Here is a 22,500-nt window from a genome sequence, read left to right on the forward strand (position 1 = left end):
TCACTACATACACGTAGCCGAGACACACCTGAGCCAAGTTGAGCACTCACCTATAAGCTTCAACAGGAGGCCGCTTCACTGTGCCCGAGGAAAGCAGACAGCATGAATATATAACGAGAAGCCAACCATTGCTTTCTCGTATGCGATGCTGATTAAATACGCAACCTCTCTCTCTCTCTCTCTCTCTCTCTCTCTCTCTCTCTCTCGACATTCCTAATACAAATAATGAATATATACTGTAGAATTCCAACCGGTAAATAGAGAAGAGAGGAGAAGAGAGAAGAGGAGATAAATAAGGAGAAATTGAAAGACAACATAAGAAGAGGGAAGAGATGAAAAAAGCTTAATGCAATGAAAGCAAATAAGAGAGATAGGGAAACTGAAAGAAGAGAAACAGTGAAGAGGAGAAGTGAAGAAAACATGAAAAGAAAACGTGTGAGAGACGATACAATACACAGAGATAGAACGAAGGAACATAATTTACACAGACGCAATTTAGACAGACAGATTTTGCAGGGTAGAGAAACTAGACAGGAAAAGAACGAAACAATAAATACAGCTCCACGAATCAAACACGCTGGATCACATTATTCGTAGGTGAAATAGTGTTAAGTGGAGGAATGAGCAGTATCAAGCAGACACGGTAAAATATAACACGGAATCACAGGCTTTAATTCAATCAAACGAGGCACTTACTTGACATCAGAAGACACACCAAAGACAGAGAAATCAGAAAAAGACGGAGCCAAATCAAGAACATCTGTGAGGTGCTGCCGGAGGAGGGAAGACAGACTGTGATCGAAACTCAAAGAAACGTCACGACCATGATTGAAGCGAGTGATAGAAACGAAAAATAACGAAATGTAGAAGCTGTGATAGTGAGAAACTGGGAAGCCTTGAGAGGAATCTTCGCTGCACATGAAATCTTTGATCATATATAAAAACGAAAGGCGGAAAATGACGAAATCCTGACGTGATAATTATTCCGAATTATTCCGTCACGACAAGTTGTAATATTTTTTTTTTCCTTACCTTCCACTTGTCCTCCACATTTCCAACCTCCACGTATTTACAATTTTACATCAACTCAGGTAGACATTACGGAAACACAATTAAATATACGTGTGTGTGTGTGTGTGTGTGTGTGTGTGTGTGTGTGTGTGTGTGTGTGTGTGTGTGTGTGTGTGTGTGTGTGTGTGTGTGTGTGTGTGTGTGTGTGTGTGTACGTATGCATTACCTATCCGGGCTTTTATTTATACACACATCACGGTCATGTTATATGCACGCCACAAAATATTCGTTGTATGTGGGAACTAATTTGCATTTCCATATTGTTTATTTACACGTGGCATGAACTATATCCTCTCTGCTCTTTTCTTTTTTTCTCTCTGTTTTTTTTTTCTATTTGAGCGATGTGGCAGTGCTGTAACGACCTTCCTGACAGTTTTTTTTTTTTTTTACGTAGCAGTAGTAGTAGTAGTAGTAGTAATAGTAGTAGTAGTAGTAGTAGTAGTAGTAGTAGTAGTAGTAGTAGTAGTAGTAGTAGTAGTAGTAGTAGTAGTAGTAGTAGTAGTAGTAGTAGTAGTAGAAATTATGATACTTCGTTGTTGTTGTTGTTGTTGTTGTTGTTGTTGTTGCTGCTGCTGCTGCGTGAAGAACACGGAAATATATTTTCAGTATTTACTACGAATTTCCATGAAATATTCACATCATAGAATTGACGTAATATTTAAATTTTGACACTATATTCATCCTGTATTTATCAGAGAGAGAGAGAGAGAGAGAGAGAGAGAGAGAGAGAGAGAGAGAGAGAGAGAGAGAGAGAGAGAGAGAGAGAGAGAGAGAGAGAGAGAGAGTCCCCTTTATGCATATGCGGCACTGACGTGTTTGTGACTTTACGTGAGTGTATACCTGTGTGTGTGTGTGTGTGTGTGTGTGTGTGTGTGTGTGTGTGTGTGTGTGTGTGTGTGTGTGTGTGTGTGTGTGTGTGTGTGTGTGTGTGTGTGTGTGTGTGTGTGTGTGTGTGTGTGTGTGTGTTGAGAGGGAGGGGAGGGAACGGGAGAGGATCATCCAGGCAGCACTAATGGGTCTCATGGCCACACTTGGAGTACAAGGCGACAATAACAGGGGCCCATGTTGATAGCAGCGACGTGTTTGCCTTGTCCTGGTACTTATGGAGATGCGCTTCCTCTCTCTCTCTCTCTCTCTCTCTCTCTCTCTCGCTAGTCTCCCGCTTCGATCGTAAAAAGCGCGACCCGCGTCGGATCTCTCGGGAAGACATCAAACGCTCCTCAAAGCAGCGCTCCCTTCCCTTAATTCACTTCCCCGCCACTCCAGCCCCGAGAGGCGCTCACTAAATAATTGTCAAAACCAGCCGAGAGAGAGAGAGAGAGAGAGAGTCAAATTACGGAACAGTAACATGACAGGTTTAAATGTCAGACTCGAAAAATAAAGGAAGAGAGGATGAAAAATAAAGAAAGCGATGAAAAATAAAAGAAACGATGAAAAATACATGGAAAGGTGAAAAAATAAAGACAGAAACGATTAAACACGAGAGAAAAAAAAGTTAAGAATTCCAGAAGCGTAAATAATGTCTAAATGAACAAACGACTGGATCAGATGAACAAAATAAAAACAGTGAACAAGAGATGAACTGGAAAAAAAATGGAGGTAATGGAAAGACAGGACTTTGAATTACAAGATTGAAAAAAATTGAAAGCGAGGATGAAAAATATAAATGACGTAGGAAAGCAGGAAAAACAATACTAAAAAAAAAGTAAAGGATGAAAGCTAATTGGAAATGAACACGATGCAAATTCTGTAATTTTTTTCTTTTTTTCTAATTTGTATCCGAGTTGTTCGAGTAAATGTGGAAAAAAAAAAGAGAGGGAAAAGTACAGTTAATGACGTTAAACATCAACTGTAAATCAATTATTCGTCTACAACAATGACCTTAATTCCTTTCTTTAAGCAAATTACGGAAATTCAATTCAGGTACACGAAAAAAAAAGGAGAAAACATTTCCACCGAATTTTCACTACAAGGTCGAAAAGTGAATAAACATATCATTAAAGCCTTAACTAATGCAAAAAACATCTCAAAAAACAGTGCCAGAAGTAAATTTTCACTGCAATCCCAAGAGTCGGCGAGGAAAACATTGATGATTCGAAACAATTACAGTGTTACAGTGGAACCATGCGTGCTTTGGGGTCCGAGGAGTCTCCAAGCGCACGGGTTCGAATCCTGTCCACGGTCCGAGTGTAGGCAGGGCTTCCTCACTCGGGCAATGGTTTCCTAGCGGGTGGACTTTGAGATATGAGGTACCCCAAAAAGTATCCCCTTTAGCCCATAAATTCCCGTGAAAAGCACACATGGTATAAATAAAAAAACAAATAAATATAAATAAATTAATTAAAAAAGGGGAGCTGGTTCTTAAATAGTGGAAGGTGAATAGAATGAAGTCAGTGATCAGGTTATTGAATCATTAAGGAACTTTGGAAGAAGATTAGATAAGTTTATAGATGGTGAAGGATATTAAATTAATAGACATGCTTCACAAAGGGATTACCGTGTGTGTTGTGTGTGTGTGTGTGTGTGTTTGTGTGTGTGAGCCATTTCAGCACCTTAACCGAATTTTTCTTACATTAAAATCTTACAAAGCCAATTAAAACTTACGAAAATAATCCAAACTTTAGAAAAAAATATATATATATATATATATATATATATATATATATATATATATATATATATATATATATATATATATATATATATATATATATATATATATATATATATATATATATATATATATATATATATATATATGAACATCAAAACAACACCAAAATAGAACTAAAGCCAAACAAAAAAACCTTCAGATAGAAAGAAAAGACAAGATGAAGAAAGTTAAAAAGAGATTATGCTGAAATACAAAACACTGAGGAGCGAAAAGTCACTGTTAGTCAGCCGCGCCTGATGGAGGGCGCCGGGACGCCCACGCCGCCACTTTTCACCTGCCAGGCTCCAAAGATGCTATTTCTGGAAACACACTGGAATGTGCCCTTGAGATATTGATGAGCCTCACCGCTCACTTCCGAAGGTGGCGCAGATTAAGCTACGAAACGCCAGAGAAAGAGAGAGAGAGAGAGAGAGAGAGAGAGAGAGAGAGAGAGAGAGAGAGAGAGAGAGAGAGAGAGAGAGAGAGAGAGAGAGAGAGTGTGTGTGTGTGTGTGTGTGTGTGTGTGTGTGTGTGTGTGTGTGTGTGTGTGTGTGTGTGTGTGTGTGTGTGTGTGTGTGTGTGTGTAATTCACCACGGTCGTCTGCTGGTCACCCAGCCAGCCTTCCCCATTAAGAAGCGAGCTCAGAGCTCATAGACCGATCTTCGGGTAGGACTAAGACCACATCAAACACAACACACACCGGGAAAGCGAGGCCACAACCCCTCTAGTTACATTCCGTACCTATTTACTGCTAGGTGAACAGGGGCCACACATTAAGAGGCCTGCCCATTTGCCTCCCCGCTTTCCGAGACTCGAACCTGGACCATCTCGGTTGTGAGCCGAGCGTCCTAACCACTACACTACGCGGTGTGTGTGTGTGTGTGTGTGTGTGTGTGTGTGTGTGTGTGTGTGTGTGTGTGTGTGTGTGTGTGTGTGTGTGTGTGTAATTCACCTCGGTTGTCTGCTGGTCACCCAGCCAGTCTTCCCCATTACGGAGCGAACTTAGAGCTCATAGACCGATCTTCGGGTAGGACTGAGACCACATCACACACAACACACACCGGGAAAGCGAGGCCACAATCCCTCGAGTTACATCCCGTACCTATTTACAGCTAGGTGAACAGGAAGCACACATTAAGAGGCTTGCCCATTTGCCTCGCCGCTTTCCAGGACTCGAAACAGGCCTCTCGATTGTGAGTCGAGCGTGCTAACCACTACACTACGCGGTGTGTGTGTGTGTGTGTGTGTGTGTGTGTGTGTGTGTGTGTGTGTGTGTGTGTGTGTGTGTGTGTGTGTGTGTGTGTGTGTGTGTGTGTGTGTGTGTGTGTGTGTGTGTGTGTGTGTGTGTGTGTAAGGTTAAGAATAGCGCAATTACAACTTTTCAAGGTAAAGTTGTAATGCTGAAAATGCTGACAGAAAGGAAGGAGGAGGAGGAGGAGGAGGAGGAGGAGGAGGAGGAGGAGGAGGAGGAGGAGGAAAAGGAAAAGGAAAAGGAAAAGTAGCTGGAGAAGAAGGAGGAGAAGGAAAAGAAAAAAAAATATCACTACATGTTTACAATGTTACTCCTGAACCTTGTTACCCCAAGTGTACACATCACCGAGGAACACCCACAATATAACATTAAATCACATCACGGAGCAAACATCCACAATATAACTTTAAATCACATCAACAGACCCAGGCGATATTCACTGACATACACACATATCAACAGAGAGATACTGATTTCCAATGATCTTTTTACTGGTCACCTTCACTCAACCTGTCACCGAGCTCGCACCTCACACACTGCAGCATTTAACACCATCAATGAACACTCAAGGAATAAATAACATGCAGAAATTCACTTCATACATACTAAACAGAGATCATAAACTGAATTACTGTGTTCTATTTACCTTCTATATCATTTACCACGAAACCAACACCTTACAACACAAACCATTTAGAAGCATCAAAAACACACGAAACACACCATGAATACTAGAACAAAGCAGAGATACACAACATCTCTCTCTCTCTCTCTCTCTCTCTCTCTCTCTCTCTCTCTCTCTCTCTCTCTCTCTCTCTATCTATCTATCTATCTATCTATCTATCTATCTCTCTCTCTCTCTCTCTCTCTCTCTCACTATCACACAGTTTATTCACGTTCGATTACTGACGCCTCCGTAGTAGAATAAATGATTTGTCACTAAGAATAATTACTCAGCTAAGAGAGGCAAAGCGTGTCTGCCGCGCTGGTGTTGCTTAATATCTGCTTTATTACAGCCTCCGGAATTGATCCACAGGCGAGCGAGACACAGCTTAATCTCGCTCAGCACAAACACGTCCTGCATTAATCACTCGTAATAATAAAAGAGGGAGAGATCGTATGTTGCCTGATGACAGAGAGAGAGAGAGAGAGAGAGAGAGAGAGAGAGAGAGAGAGAGAGAGAGAGAGAGAGAGAGAGAGAGAGAGAGAGAGAGAGAGAGAGAGAGAGTAAAACTAATAAATTTCTATGGGAACATCTACCGTGAGTCACACAGGAAAGCCTTGGTCGCCTCTCTATCACACCTGAGACACAACCATAATTGCTCATAACTTTGCATTTTTCTTCAAGTACTATAATTTCCTTTTGCAGGGAAGCCGGATCCGCCACACAACTGCCGCGCATACGACGTGACAATCAGCTCCCTGCAAGTGTCCTGCTTGCCTGGGGACGACGGCGGCCTTGGTCAGAAATTTATATTACAGGTAAGGGCACAACAAACTCACTCCATTCATTGTCCATCCCATGTGCGTGCCTCTTATACTTCAGCTTTGTTGTGTTTTATGTCACATTACAGTGTATCGTAACAGACAGACTCATATTATTTTTCCATTTCTAATCATTGTTCACAAGTTGTAGTTTTCTATACGAGTATAACAATATTACCATCTTTAACAAAAGTTGGGTTTCTTGTCGCAAGGAGCATAACTGTATTCTTAGTAGAGAATTTTTAGAGAACGCGTCCAGTAAACTGAAGTACGGTGGCTCCATGCACTCATGTTGTAATGGATTAAAATCTGTGAGAACACAAGGCCATAATGTGACCATATACGCAGTGTGAGCGTGCTGTGACAATATTGACGGGGAATGCCCGCGACAAACCCATACAGCATAGGTGATCGTGGCGATAAAGACGACGCAGGCGAGATGACATTTGCCATGAGGTCGTTGCCACCAACCTTCCCTGCGATGCTCCGGTGAAAGATTTAACCAAGCGGCATGGGGAAGCATGCTTTTACTCGAAAATCCTGCCCTCCAACAACCCACCTCTTTGCCGCACGACTTCCCGCCTCCCAAAGGCGCATTATTTTAAGAGGGTTCAGAGGCACCAGTTTCACCGCGGAGGACTTAACAAGACCCTAACATCTGTAGCTCGAGAAAATACAATAATAATATCACAGCAACCTGCGCCGCGCGTCACCAAACCTCGTCACTTTACTCTTAAACACATTTTTGTCTTACAGTAGCGCTACACGGACCATTGTTCTGGCGTGTAGCGGATCGTTGACGCAATGTTACGTTTACTCTAAAAATACGGCGTTATTTTCACTGCTAAGGTCATGGGAACGAACTAGCAAGGCGGCGGAGGCGGCGGCGGAGGCGGAGGCTGAGGTGCAAAGGAACAGACATGCGTAGGCGTGAAGACAAAGCAGGCAACTTAAGAATGTTTAATTCGCCATGAGAGCTTAACCGCTTCAAAAGAGGTGTCAGCTTGCAAACACACACACACACACACACACACACACACACACACACACACACACACACACACACACACAGTTTCCGCAATATCTACCACTGAGCTACCGGTAGCTCAGTGGTTAGAGCGCTGGCTTCACAAGCCAGAGGACCGGGGTTCGATTCCCCGGCCGGGTGGAGATATTTGGGTGTGTCTCCTTTCACGTGTAGCCCCTGTTCCCCTAGCAGTGAGTAGGCACGGGATGTAAATCGAGGAGTTGTGACCTTGTTGTCCCGGTGTGTGTTGTGTGCCTGGTCTCAGGCCTATCCGAAGATCGGAAATAATGAGCTCTGAGCTCGTTCCGTAGGGTAACGTCTGGCTGTCTCGTCAGAGACTGCAGCAAATCAAAACAGTGAAACACACACACACACACACACACACACACACACACACACACACACACACACATTAAGAGCACTAACAACACACGGTGCCTCATTTTCGCACCATTATTTATTTTAAAAAAAAACTACATTCATCATACCGTAACCTTCACCACGCCTCTTCTTCTTCTTCTTCTTCTTCTTCTTCTTCTTCTTCTTCTTCTTCTTCTTCGTCCTCCTCCTCCTCCTCCTCCTCCTCCTCCTCCTCCTCCTTCTCCACCTCCTTCTTCAGACGCGCACCACAATTTGTTAAGAGGAAAAATACCTCATCACCGATACCACTATTACCGCGGCAAAATGGCCTTACCTACCCAGCGGCTTTAATCATTTTGCTTTTTTTATTTACTAGTACTCAGGGATGCGGCAAAGAAAAAAAGAGGAAAAAAGTAATAAAAATGTTTATTCAAGTCGTGTCGGTCACGAGGATATCAAAAGAAGAGAAATGGCCATTTTTTTTCCCCCTTCTTTCATGTAAACATTTTCAAGCAATATATACACATTATTTTTTTCTCTCTCTCGTTCTTAATGGCGGACGAAACTTAGGCTTGTCGCCCACCAGATCGGAAACGACACTTCGGAACGGACACGAAGCATCGGAAAAATACCTAAACCATACATTTGAACGTGCTAACGCCCACCTGATCGGATCAGAAACGAAACGACGCATCGGATCAGAACGGAAACGACGCGGATATCTTGGAAAGAATATTTTTCTGATAGTTCTGATGCGTCCGAGAGACTGCGCATGCGCAGAACGGTGTTTGGAGAGGTGATGCAGGGCTGCCATTCGTACGATATTTATCGTGTTTGTACGACAATTTTGCTTCAAATACGACGTACGATACCCTTCCTTACTATCGTACGCTTTGTGCGATAATTTTACGCTAGTGGGGCCGTCTGTAGTGACTATTTTTTTTTTTTTAAAAATGTAATAATTCGTTTAAATTCAACATGAAAATGTTCTGTTTGTCTTTTTTTTATTTACTTGCTAAGTAGTATATAGAAACTTTCAACGTGTAGCTGGACAGACTGAGAGATAAACATAGCACCCGCGTCGTTTCCGATCCGATGTCGTCTGAGCTGGTGGGCGTACTGAACGTCGTGTCGTGTCCGTTCCGAGGCTTCGTAAGCTTCCGCGGCGTTTCCGATCCAATCTGGTGGGCGACAATCTTAATAAACGAGACGCAGATGAAACGGAACCAGCGGCGCTTCAACGACAGCGTTAAGAGGAGAATGATTCTCGCATGATTATCTCCTAAACACCTGCAAAACTGAAAGAGAGAGAGAGAGAGAACACCTGAGAGAGAGAGAGAGAGAGAGAGAGAGAGAGAGAGAGAGAGAGAGAGAGAGAGAGAGAGAGAGAGAGAGAGAGAGAGAGAGAGAGAGAGAGAGAGAGAGAGAGAGAGAGAAGCCAGCTTGCCCCCGCCGCCAACTAAAGGTCGTCTCTAGCAACGTCCGTGGTCTCCGGACTAACCTTGCAGACTTATACCACAACTGTGTGCAACGACACAATGCAGACGTTGTTGTGGTGACCGAGACATGGCTGAACAGTGAGGTGGAGCCCACGTATGGCAGGATGCAGGGCTTCACCCACTGGGTGAGGAGGGACCGACAGGAGCGAACAGGAGGTGGAGTGGCTGTCTGCTTCAAGGAAGGAATGCAGGCCCAGCTACTCGACATAGACACGCCTCCACTGATGGAGATGATGTACTTCCGAGTAATGCTGGCAGACCGCTCAGCCCTCCTGCTGTGTGCCCTGTATCGCCCCCCGCGACAAGGGCCTGACTCACTCCTGTACCTGACTGAGACCTTAGACAACCTGATGATGGCACACAGCTGCAGCCACGTGCTGATTGTGGGGGATCTCAATCACCACCTGGAAAGAGACGCCTACGAGAATCTCCTGGAGGTGCAGGGTCTGACAGATCATGTCACCTTCCCCACACATGAACGAGGAGGGACATTAGACCCTGTCATCTCAGACTACCAGGAAGACAAGCTTCAGTGTCATCAGCTGGGGCTCGTGGGCAGCTCTGACCATCACGCTGTACTGACACAGCTGGAAGTGGGCGTGGCTCAGGACGAGGCCACCACCCGCACCATCTGGCTGTGGAACAAAGCAGACTGGGCTTCCCTGCGCCGCGACCTGACCCACACCCCATGGGCCACTCTGCTACAGGGAGGAGCAGAGAGTGAAGCACTTGCACTCACCTCTCACCTTCTCGCCCTCCAGAGACGCCACGTCCCACACAGGGAATACACCACCAGACCGACGGATCAGCCATGGTTTGGCTACCGTTGCCGTGTTGCTGCCGAGGCAAAGTATGCTGCCTGGCTCCGCTACAAGAGGAACCCGACTCGGCGCAACAAGGACCTGCACAGGGCTGCATGCAGGAGGATGGTGGTAACCAGCAAGTGGGCCTTAAAAAAGTGGGAGGAAAGCCTGCGCCGGAAACTGTGTGGCACTGGCGTAGGAAACAAAACTTGGTGGTCTCTTGTTAAGGACAAACAAGGAACTGGCCACCAAGAATCCATCCCTCCCCTCAGCAAGCAGGACGGTACTGTCGCCACCAGCAGTAAGGAGAGGGCACAGTTGCTGGCTTCCTTGTTTGCTGGAAAAATGAAGGTGAGGAATCCACAGCAGCCACCGCCTCAGCTGGTCCAGCAATGTGAGAAGACTGTCACCATGGTGGAGGTGACGCATCGGCAGGTGAAGCGATTATTGCAGGAGCTGGACACACAGAAAGCACCGGCCCTGCTGAAGCGATGCTCCCAGGTACTGGCTGCCCCTCTCACCCAAGTCTTCACAACTTGTGTACGGGAAAACGTCTGGCCTTCAGTGTGGAAGGAGGCTCGAGTAGTTCCCGTACACAAAAAAAGCTCCAGGACGGACCCAAAAAACTACAGACCCATATCCCTGTTGTCAGTGGTGGGTAAAGTGTTTGAGAGAGTCGTGGCAGAGGTGGTGTGTAGCCATCTCAAGGACAATGCCCTCCTCTCAGACCAACAGTTTGGGTTCAGACCTGGAAGGTCAACCTCCGACCTAATGATGCTTCTCACCAGGCAGTGGCAGGACGCCCTCGACGACGGCAAGGACACTATAGTGGTTGCTTTGGACATAGCAGGAGCTTTTGATAAAGTATGGCACAACGGATTACTAGAAAAGCTTCGTGCTAAAGGCATCCAGGGTGGCTTGCTACGACTCCTGGGAAATTACCTGCAGGACAGAAGCCTCAAGGTGGTTGTCAACGGGCAAACATCTGAGTCCCTGCCTGTGGAGGCATCAGTGCCACAGGGTTCAATTCTTGGCCCACTCCTGTGGAATATCTACGTGGATGATCTTCTCCAGCTACTGCCAGGAGTCATGGCCTATGCTGATGACTGCACCCTCTCCTATACCTATCCACGCCAGGACAGTGGGCGGGCTGCTGAGGCCATCAATCAGCAGCTACGAGTGATAGAGGAGTGGGGTGCTCGCTGGCAAGTGACATTCGCGCCGGAGAAGACACAGGCAATGGTTGTCTCTCGGTCCCCAGCCGCCATGGCAGCAATGGCAGGAAAGTTGTCTTTTGGCGCTGCTGCTCTCCCACTCCAAGATGACGTCAAGATACTTGGAGTGGAGGTGGATCGAGGGCTGAGGTTTGACAGCCATGTCAAAACCATTGCCAAGAAAGCCTCTCACAGGATCTCCGCTCTCAGAAGGATCGCCAGTTTCCTCGACAGGAAGGGAGACTGCTGCTGTACAAGGCACAGGTGCGGCCCCACCTTGAGTACGCAGCTCTCTCCTGGATGTCCTGTGCCGCCACACACAGAAGGAGACTGGACAGCATCCAACGCCGCGCCATACGGCTAGTAGATGCTGCACTACCACCTCACCCAGAGCCTGAGCGTCCTCTTGATTCACTGGAACACCGCAGAGACGTGGCGGCGATCGTAGTGTTCCATAAGGCACAGGTGCAAAGAGTGCCACATCTGGCAGGGCTGCGTCATCCTCTAAGAGTCACCGCACGGAGCACGAGAACGGTGCTCAATGGTGGTGACGCCGTAGAGGTGCCGCGATCCCACGGGTGTCAGCATCAACGCACCTTCGCAGGACGCGTCTCCAGGATGTGGAACTTGTTCACGGCCGCGGTGCCTCACGTCCAGGAGATGAACACTCACAGTGTCAAACTGATGGCACATAAGTGGAGACAGACACTGCCAACTCCTCTGACACTCTTTGTGACGTGACACTCAGTGTAGTGCAGTGCGTGAATAGTGCTAGTGAAGTGAAACGAATAGTGCTCCATTTACATGCTGACCATCTTGTATATTATCTATTTTTAAGTCTTGTAAATATTGTAGAGAAATAGATTGTAGTACCCTTAGAATAGGTAGCACACGACAGTGCGCCTTTGGGTACATGTTCCTTTGTATAAAGTTATGTTTAAATAAAAAGAGAGAGAGAGAGAGAGAGAGAGAGAGAGAGAGAGAGAGAGAGAGAGAGAGAGAGAGAGAGAGAGAGAGAGAGAGAGAGAGAGAGAGAGAGAGAGAGAGAGAGAGAGAGAGCGCTCAGCCTGGATATGCTTTAAGATGGCTGGCCTGTTTCCGCGTCAGTGAGTGCCGCGGGAGTTGGTGCGCCTCGGGATGAATTAAAAGCGCCAGCTGTGTCGATCACATCCCAAAGGTGAGGCTGAAGGACGCTCTGAAGGACAAAAAAGGCAAAGACCGTACTGAGAAGAAATAGTAAAAAAAAATAATAATAATAATAATAATAAATAAAAAAGGATAAATACATGACGAAAACGATGATATATGAACGACTTAAAAAAAATGCAAACAGGAGAGAAATTAAACAGGCAAGAAAAAATAAAATAGCCACAAATATATATATATATATATATATATATATATATATATATATATATATATATATATATATAAAGAGAAAATAACAGTGATGGACAATAACCTAAAGAATAAGCACAACGGATAGCAAATTTAAATAAGCAGAAAATGTAGCATAGAAAGAAACAATGATTAATTTACCAACACCTTAAATAATACTCAACAAAAGCAAGGTAAAGAGAAAAGAAAACAGGAATGGAGAAAAATAAATTGAAAAACAAAGTGAAGAAAAAAGGAAAAAAGAATGAAGAAAAAATAAAACGGAGGAAGAAAATGGAAAGGTAAAGAGGAGGAGAGGCTGGACAATTAAGGGCTTCAAGCTGTGAGCACTAAAGGCGTGTTTGGATGAAGCTAAATGGAGATTGAGGGGAATAGCGTGTGTGTGTGTGTGTGTGTGTGTGTGTGTGTGTGTGTGTGTGTGTGTGTGTGTGTGTGTGTGTGTGTGTGTGTGTGTTTCACTGTTTGATCTACTGCAGTCTCTGACGAGATAGCCAGACGTTACCCTACGGAACGAGCTCAGAGCTCATTATTTCCGATCTTCGGATAGGCCTGAGACCAGGCACACACCACACACCGGGACAACAAGGTCACAACTCGATTTACATCCCGTACCTACTCACTGCTAGGTGAACAGGGGCTACACGTGAAAGGAGACACACCCAAATAATCTCCACCCGGCCGGGGAATCGAACCCCGGTCCTCTGGCTTGTGAGGCCAGCGCTTTAACCACTGAGCTACCAGGCGTGTGTGTGTGTGTGTGTGTGTGTGTGTGTGTGTGTGTGTGTGTGTGTGTGTGTGTGTGTGTGTGTTTATATAACAAAGAACCGACCCTTCCATCCCTCCCTCTCTCTCTCTCTCTCTCTCTCTCTCTCTCTCTCTCTCTCTGGTCATTATCACCACACATATAAAGGTGAGAAATGAAACAATTAAGCATGAAAAAAGGCTTTGGCGAGAGAGAGAGAGAGAGAGAGAGAGAGAGAGAGAGAGAGAGAGAGAGAGAGAGAGAGAGAGAGAGAGAGAGAGAGAGAGAGAGAGAGAGAGAGAGAGAGAGAGAGAGCACCCTTCCCCCGTCACTGCGCAGATCTCCTCAATGTGTCCAAGTAACGTATTAATTTTCCGTGAAGCAGCGAAGATAGAGGCCGAGAGGATAGGGGGCAGAGAGGAAGGTTAAAGCGAAAGCCCTGCGTTGTGTGGGTGGGAGGTGGCGGGGTTGAAAGTAATGGGTTAAAGAGGCATGTTTAAATGGGTGAGTAGGATGACGTTCTTCTGCTAGCTCTGGCCCTGGTTCAATGCATAGTAATGAGGAGAGGTGGAGGTGGAAGTGGAGGAGGAAGTGGAGGTGGAAGAGGAGGAGGAGGAGGAGGAGGAGGAGGAGGAGGAGGAGGAGGAGGAGGAGGAGGAGGAGGAGGAGGAGGAGGACAACGACCATCACCACGACAACGATCATAACGACGGAGAATAAGAGCGAAGAAAATAATGACCTTAAGATGATGAGAGAGAGAGAGAGAGAGAGAGAGAGAGAGAGAGAGAGAGAGAGAGAGAGAGAGAGAGAGAGAGAGAGAGAGAGAGAGAGAGAATAGTAGTGGAAGTAGGAGGCATGCATTTAGTGACGGTTCAATCTAGCAGTAAGAGGTGGAGTTGGAGGAGGTGGTGTAGCTGGAGGAGCAGGAGGAGATGCCTGGGGAAAGAAGAGATAAAGGGTGGTGATAGGGACAGGGCGCTGGAAAGTGAAAAATAATAGGGTAAGAGAGATAATACCGAGAAATTGGTGCTTGGAAAGGTAAAGAGCAGGGAAAGGAGAAGGTAAGAGGGGAAGGTAAGGCAAGGTACAGAGCAATCGAGGACAGGGACAGTTGTTTTGGGTGGAGGAAGTAAATGAGGGTGTAACACGGAGCTGTGAGGGTGAGTGGTGGGCGGCACGCATCTAATACAAGCATTAAACACTCCTAACTCCTCCCGTGTGCTGGTCTGGGCGGGTGTAAGGGGTCGTGGGCGGTGGCTATGCTGCAGGATGTCGTGGACTTGATGAGGCCATAACTTATCCAGGAGCGGAAGGAGTGTATGTTATTGTATTAAAGGCGGTAAAGGATTCGTGATGAAATGTGAGTTGAAAGTGCGTCCTCTAGTGCCGCAGCAGCTCAGGGGCGCGGGGCAGAGTGGCGCAAAGGTGTTTTCCAGTGAAGTGACTGGAGTTCTATTACCAAATCTCTTTCTTACCCCACAGTTAAGCATGCAATGAAATTTTCAATGCGAGCACTCCAGTATTTTTTCGCCACCATTGCTGTAAAACTCTTTATCGCGCATTGTATGTTGGGACGCAGCTTCGTAACTTACAAAAAAAAAAATTACGTTTTTCTACCGCAAACATTACATTAAAAAAAATTACCGCGAGCTGGTAACTAAGAAAAAAAAAATTAGGCTTAAAGCATCACACCTCTGCCCTTACAGCGAAAGATTCCACACTATCGCACCTCCCAAAAGCAAATCACTTCCGCCAAAGTTAAAAGGTAATACGTTGGCAAAACCATTTCCTCGCAGTCGGAAATTGCCAGAATCATTTCCTTAAGGTAATGAAACATAAATTCAAGAAGGATCTCTCTCTTTCTCTCGTGGCAGTGAGCGATAAAACTAACACAAATTTGTGCCTTTCCCTCAGGTGGTGGAGGCTAATGGAGACTTCAAGCCGGTGGTGGAGGTGACGAGAGAGGCTGCGTCCTTCTCCGTGGCTAACCTGCGTCCTGCCACCGCCTACCGCCTCCTCATCACGGCCACTAACGCTAAGGGAGAGTCGCGCCCCGCCGAACTCAGCGCCTACACCGTGGCTCTCAATCACCCCCAGCACGAGACTCCTGCAGGTGAGCCGCTAATGACACACAAGTGAAGGAAAGCAAACAGATGAGGTGTGTTTTCTCAACGCGCCTCATTACAAAACCTGTCCGCCTTTCTTATTTACAGGTAACACAGGGAACATAATCAGTCCGTCCTCTCTCTCTCTCTCTCTCTCTCTCTCTCTCTCTCTCTCTCTCTCTCTCTCTCTCTCTCTCTCTTATGCTGTTTACCTCTCCTTACCTTTCTGAATAGCTAATTACCTCAGTCAGGTAAAAAAAAAAGTGCGGTACGTGCATGAGTGCGTGCGTGCGTGCGTGCGTGTAGGTGTATGTGTGTTGCCAAACATGAAAAAATAATAAACGAAAAAAAAAAATAGTGTGTGTGTGTGTGTGTGTGTGTGTCACTGTTTGATCTACTGCAGTCTCTGACGAGACAACCAGTCGTTATCCTACGGAACGAGCTCAGAGCTCATTATTTCCGATCTTCGGATAAGCCTGAGACCAGGCACACACCACACACCGGGACAACAAGGTCACAACTCGATTTACATCCCGTACCTACTCACTGCTAGGTGAACAGGGGCTACACGTGAAAGGAGACACACCCAAATATCTCCACCCGGCCGGGGAATCGAACCCCGGTCCTCTGGCTTGTGAAGCCAGCGCTCTAAACACTGAGCTACCGTGTGTGTGTGTGTGTGTGTGTGTGTGTGTGTGTGTGTGTGTGTGTGTGTGTGTGTGTGTGTGTGTGTGTTACCAAACATGAAAAACATAATAATAAACGAAAAAAAAAATGAGTGCGTGCGTGTGTGCTCACGTATGTTTACTTTTCCAGTGTTAAAAAAAAAAATAAATAAATAAAACCACTGTGATTACAACGTTAGTTTGGGTAACAAGCTCATTTGCATGTTTGCCCCCACTGTGTTTTAACTATTCAGAATGTTGATTTGTGGAGCAGATGTTTAAATACAGAGGCGCAGACACACACACACACACACACACACACACACACACACACACACACACACACACACACACACACACACACACACACACCAACCTTGGATTCCCACAGACAACAGTTTTACCATAGATTCACTCGTCAATAGAATGTAGAGTGCCGCGCCAGCAGAACACAACACTCAAGGAAGCACAGAGCATAAAGCCTTCATCCCTTCCAATAATGCTAAGAAAGGTGGAAACTGGAGTCATAAGAGTATTGTAGCACAGTTCTTGGTCTCTTGATGGAAAGGTTACGGTGATAAAGAATTGTTTGATAAAGATTATCTCTCTCTCTCTCTCTCTCTCTCTCTCTCTCTCTCTCTCTCTCTCTCTCTCTCTCTCTATATATATCTCTCTATCTATCTGTCTATCTGTATGTCTGTCTCTCTGTGTCTGTCTCTCTGTGTCTGGCTGTCTGTCTGTCTGTTTGCTCTCTCTCTCTCTCTCTCTCTCTCTCTCTCTCTCTCTCTCTCTCTCTCTCTCTCTCTCTCTCTCTCTCTGTGTGTGTGTGTGTGTGTGTGTGTGTGTGTGTGTGTGTGTTCACTGTAAGGACGGTCATCAAGGAGGCTTTCCAGGAATGACGAAAGGAAAATAACAATCCCGGTCACTCTTGGTCTTCAGGTCAAGGAGTTTACACCTCGAGACTCAATAACAAGGAACAAGACAACAATTCCATCTCTTTTCTTTTTTACTTTTATTTCTAACTTTATATGTCAAGCACAAGTTCCGTCTCTCTCTCTCTCTCTCTCTCTCTCTCTCTCTCTCTCTCTCTCTCTCTCTCTCTCTCTCTCTCTGGATCAGTCAGTTAGGGACGCGACACTCCTTTTTGAGAACCTTCACCTCTAGCGTGCTCTCCCGCCACCAAAGATTAATGGATAAGACAAACTTTTCACCTTCCTACTTCATGTACCACCACCCGCCTGTCATAATGTTCAACCTATACCTCCTCTGCCTCCTCCTCAAAATCAGTAAAGAATCATTATATATCAACCAGATCTTTATTAGCCAAGAAAAAAATGACAAACTTTTCACCTTCCTACTTCATGTACCACCACTCGCCTGTCATAATGTTCAACCTATACCTCCTCTTCTTCCTCCTCCTGTTTCTTCCCCTTCCTCCTCCTCATAATCAGTAAAGAAACATTATACATCAACCACATCTTTATCAGCAAAGAAAAAAAAATGTTTCCAGATGAGAAAACCACGTGATAACGGTAAACACTCTGATATGTTGCTGTTAACTTTATGCGCTAATATCGGTGACGAATCCTCCCTTTAAGCTATTACATCTTTTTTCAGTTTCACTCACATCAAACACCATTAGTTTTACTTTAACTCCCTACAGTACCATGAAACGTTTTCCTATTCATTTTAGTTACTGTTTAGCGATTTTATACAGCTTCAGAAACATATGTTAAGATTAGAATAGTATACTTTGGCTCATTATTTTTTTTTTTTTTTTAGCCTCCACAGATTTTTCTTAATGCAAATAAAATCGTCTAATCATACCCTACAATCCAGGTTAAAATGTGTTCCAGTACTATAGGTGTTGAGAGATTTTTTTTTTTAATTCTAGCAGTATGGCGTTGGTCTTTAAGAGTAAATATTTGGGTGGGAAAGAGACACAATCAACTACATATAAAAAAAAAAAATCGAAGAAGTGATAAGACTAATATTCTCAGCTGGAACCCATTCCCATATGTCACATTCCACTGGGCCGCGTCAATACACAAGACAACACTAAGGCAATTACTGTAAGCATTAGAGGTGAATCAAGGACGTCTCCTTGTCTACTTTTTCCAGTATTTCATGTAGCTCTTAACCTACACTAAGCATTAGAGATGATTCAAAGTCGTGTCTCCTTGTCTACTTTTCCTACCTGTCCAGTATTTCATGTAGTTCTTAACCTACTCCACTGCTTCCCCTGCTTGTAGATTAGCTAGCATTGTTCAAGTTCCCGGAAGCAGCCTCGGCTCTTACGAACAATTGGTGTGCTGCTGTTTGCTCTCTCCTTTGTGTCTTCCTTGGTATATTTCTCTCTCTCTCTCTCTCTCTCTCTCTCTCTCTCTCTCTCTCTCTCTCTCTCTCTCTCTCTCTCTCTCTCTCTCTCTCTCTCTCTCTTCCTTGAACACACAAGTGCACTAACTTCTAACTTTGCCTTCAAAGCGAGCCTATTTTGAACTGTTTTCTTGTTATCTGTTGAAAATCTCCTTCCCCCACCTCCCGTTGTCTCTCTCTCTCTCTCTCTCTCTCTCTCTCTCTCTCTCTCTCTCTCTCTCTCTCTCTCTCTCTCTCTCTCAGCACCGCTTTGATATTTAAAGTAAGGGAGATTAGCACTTCTGTCTGAGTGCTTCTTGCCGTCACTAAAGGGTAAAAATAATGAATGGGAAATCAGCAAGTATAAAACAGGAGCAAAGTCGAAAACCGTTGACCTTTTTATAGACAGTGACATTTTTTTGCTACTTTTTTCTCTCCGAACGAAGGGAACACGAGAACAGACGAATGTGGTTGGTTGTCTGTGTAGGTGGTCAGTCGTGTCATGTGCCTCCCTCTTCATAACTCGACTTACCGAGGAGAGGAGAGAAGAGGAGAGGAGAGGAGGAGAGAGAGAGGTGGAGTGGAAGGGAGTGAAGTGGAGGGGACAGGGCAGTTGAGGATGGTAGGAATAGAGGGAGGAGAGAATAATGGAGAAGAGGAGAGAAAAAAAGAAAGATGGAGAGAAGAGAGGGGAGGAACGGAGAGGAGAGGAGAGGAGAGGAGAGGAGAGGAGAGGAAAAAAGAAATGAAGAGAGGAGAAGAAGAGGAAATACAAGGAAATAAATAAACATATAAAAAAAATAAATGAGAAGAGAGGCGAAAGAAAGGAAAGGAGAGGAGAGGAGAAAAGGGGAAAGGGTAAGTAAGAAGAGAGGAGGTAAGCAAGACAAGACAAGACAAGGACGAAGTAGAAGAAAGGAGAAGTAAGGAAGATTAGAGAGAACACAGAAACAACAACTATATGATAAGGAAAATAACAATGAAGATACGGATAACAGCAATAATAATAACCTACTCGCTCTCCCTACACCTCTAGAACCAACGAGAGGGCGTGAGAGTGGCGCGGAGGTAGCCGTGGGCGTGTTGGTGGGCGCCGTGCTGGCCTGTCTGCCCGTGGCCATCGCTGTGGTGGTGATGGGCGTGAGGACGTGCATGAGGCTACGAGCGGCAAGGAGTGGGCGTGCAGAGGAGAGCGAAAAGGACAGTACTGAGGTGGAGAGCGGAGGGGGAACAGTACGCCCGCTGCTTCCAGGCCAAGGTAAGTGTTGTGCTGGCTTTCCGTCACACCAACAGTTATTCCTATAAGTTTATACACAAGTGGTGCAATTTACTGAGTCAGGTTAAGTTAGGTTAGGTCAGTTAGGTTAGGTTAGGTCAGGTCAGGTCAGGTCAGGTCAGGTCAGGTAAGGTAAGGTAAGGTCAGGTAAGGTAAGGTAAGGTAAGGTAAGGTAAGGTCAGGTCAGGTCAGGTCAGGTCAGGTCAGGTCAGGTTAGGTTAGGTTAGGTCAGGTCAGGTCAGGTCAGGTCAGGTCAGGTCAGGTAAAGTTAGGTTAGGTTAGGTTAGGTTAAGCTAGGTTACGTTAGGTTTACTGTTCTGATTTCTCCTCGGGCTGTGTTGCTCAATACTAAGATTCATGTTAAAGAGTTCCTTCTCTGAGGCATCTTGTCCTGCCAGCACCACTTCTTCAGCAACCCGGAGCGTGATTGTCTCTTTGTTTGTTTTCTTCCTTTTGTTTACTGATAAATCCTCAAGGCTGTTTAATACTACAACTTACTTTTTTTCTTCTTTTTCTTATTCTTATTCTTATTATTATTATTATTATTATTATTATCATTATTATTATTATTCTGATCTCAACTCAATGGTAACAAATGTACAGGAACGTTTGCATGTTCTAGTTCTATTTACTGCTCGAAAAAGTGGAAAGATATTTTCTTAAACCTCCATCAATTTTTTTTTTTCAAAGAATATCAGGAAATGTGCTGCATCTCCTCACTAAACATGACAGGTGTTTGTTTAGCTCATTCTTGGTTCTATTTTTCTTCCCTGGCGCATCAACCCCCCTCCCCCTGCCTCTCTCTCTCTCTCTCTCTCTCTCTCTCTCTCTCTCTCTCTCTCTCTCTCTCTCTCTCTCTCTCTCTCCCTTATACACGATTCACGCCCTGCCCCCCCTCCTCACTCCCCGCCACACTCAGGCACGCCGGGTTCCGGAGGAGGTGTGTCCGGTGAGAGTGGATCGGACATCACCACGATCACCGGAGGCGTGGCGCTCTCTTCCACCACACTGCCTCCCACGCCCTCCTCTGTCCACTCCGAGGCGCAGGTCACTCAGGTAGGTAAGCGACAGCAAGTGTTTTCGTTCTGCACGGGGAGGTTTGGTCACTTCTCACCACAATAGTGTTAAGTGTCATGGGAGTGTGTGTCAGCATAAGTTTCAAGGACTTGCAAGCCCCAGCAACTTGCTTGATGAATAGAAATTACAGTGTGACAAATGGCCACAGGCAGACATGATATAATGAAGTATATCTAAACAATAAAGTTATTCAATAACTGCTAAGTGGAGACGTGTGGGTGTGCAGGTGGCGGCGACGGACACTTCCAGCATGCTGTATCCTGGAGGCCGGATCTACAGCCCGAACCGCGCCCAGCAGATGGCGGCGCCCCCCGTTATGGCCCAGTCCACTACCAACCTCAGGCGCGCTCCGTACACTTCGCACGAGGACAAGTTTGATGGCGAGAACGAGCTGCTAGAGATCACTCTGCCTCCCCCCGCGGCCTACGACCAGGGCTACCAGTCATCCTACCAGGGGTGCCAGCCCCTTGAGCAGTGCTACCAGCCGCAGGAGCAGGTGCCCTCCAGGATGAAACCGGGCTACCCTCAGGTGTTCCAGGAATACCAGACAGTGCTGCCCGCGGCGGCGTACCCCCCGGGCGTGGCCGTCAAGGGCGTCCACCCTAATCTGCAGTACATATCGTCAGTGCCGCTCAGTCAAGGGTATGGTCCCGCCCCGGTGCCCACCTCCCAGGCCGGCCCTGCCCCCTCCTTCGCCACGCTGCCACATAGTAAGGTCACCACCTCCTCGTCGTTCAGTGTCCTGCCGCCTGCCAAGGAGGCGGGGCAGGATGGCAGGGTCGAGGACAGCAAAATGTCCACTGTATACAACCCGCTGACGCTGTTCCCGAGTCCCACCTACGCCCAAAAGACCGTGGCGCCGAACACCGACCGCGCCCTCCATACAGGTTCGCTCAAGAGGGGAGTCAAGCCGCCGGCACAGGACATCCTCAGGATACGTGACAGCACGCGGAGCCGCAGCGCAAGCCTATCCTCGGTGACCTCCAACAAGCGGGAGAGCTCAGTCTAACGGCGGCCGCTGCGGCACCGGCCCCGCGGGGCAACTTCGCTCACGGGGACCTGGGACATGCTGGGTTCGTATAGAACAAAATTTATATACAGTCTTTCAGACATAATCGTTTTAACTTAGTGTTGTCAAGTGACCTAGGTAGCGTGTAGCGGCCCGGCGCGGGCGGCGGCGGCGGAGGAAGCGGCCGGGCGGCGTCGTGTTTTCCTACATAACGTTCGGTGTTTTTATTACGTCACGAGGAAGGTGACTCCGCCTTTGCTTGGGAAGCAACTCAACGCAATTACATTGACGCAGGCGGGAGGCAGGACAAGAGAGTCACGGCCTTCCCACCAAGCACGTTACCGTACCTTCAGGTGTGTTCGGACGTACGTGGAGTCTTCTGTTATAAGGTCGCAAACTCCCACCGGCAGTTTAAAACTATTGTGCTCATCACCTGACGTGAAAATGCGTTCTAAAAGAAGCATGTAGTGTAGGTCATAGCAGGCAGCGCTGGGCGGCACTGAGTCCC

General features: G+C 46.2%; 1 protein-coding gene across 1 annotated transcript in view; it reads left to right on the forward strand.

The window, feature by feature from the left end:
* Positions 1 to 22,500, forward strand: part of LOC123513442 (nephrin-like) — an 89,536-nt gene that overhangs the window by 65,775 nt on the left and 1,261 nt on the right. Inside the window, 5 exon segments of the mRNA XM_045270600.1 lie at positions 6,347 to 6,459; positions 15,420 to 15,618; positions 19,667 to 19,888; positions 20,826 to 20,962; positions 21,210 to 22,500. The exon segment at positions 21,210 to 22,500 is cut by the window's right edge and continues 1,261 nt beyond it. Of these exon segments, the coding sequence (XP_045126535.1) occupies positions 6,347 to 6,459; positions 15,420 to 15,618; positions 19,667 to 19,888; positions 20,826 to 20,962; positions 21,210 to 21,992 (1,454 nt within the window). The 3' untranslated portion in view covers positions 21,993 to 22,500.

The sequence above is a fragment of the Portunus trituberculatus genome, chromosome 36 (genome assembly GCF_017591435.1).
Source record: "Portunus trituberculatus isolate SZX2019 chromosome 36, ASM1759143v1, whole genome shotgun sequence".
Lineage (NCBI taxonomy): Eukaryota > Metazoa > Arthropoda > Malacostraca > Decapoda > Portunidae > Portunus > Portunus trituberculatus.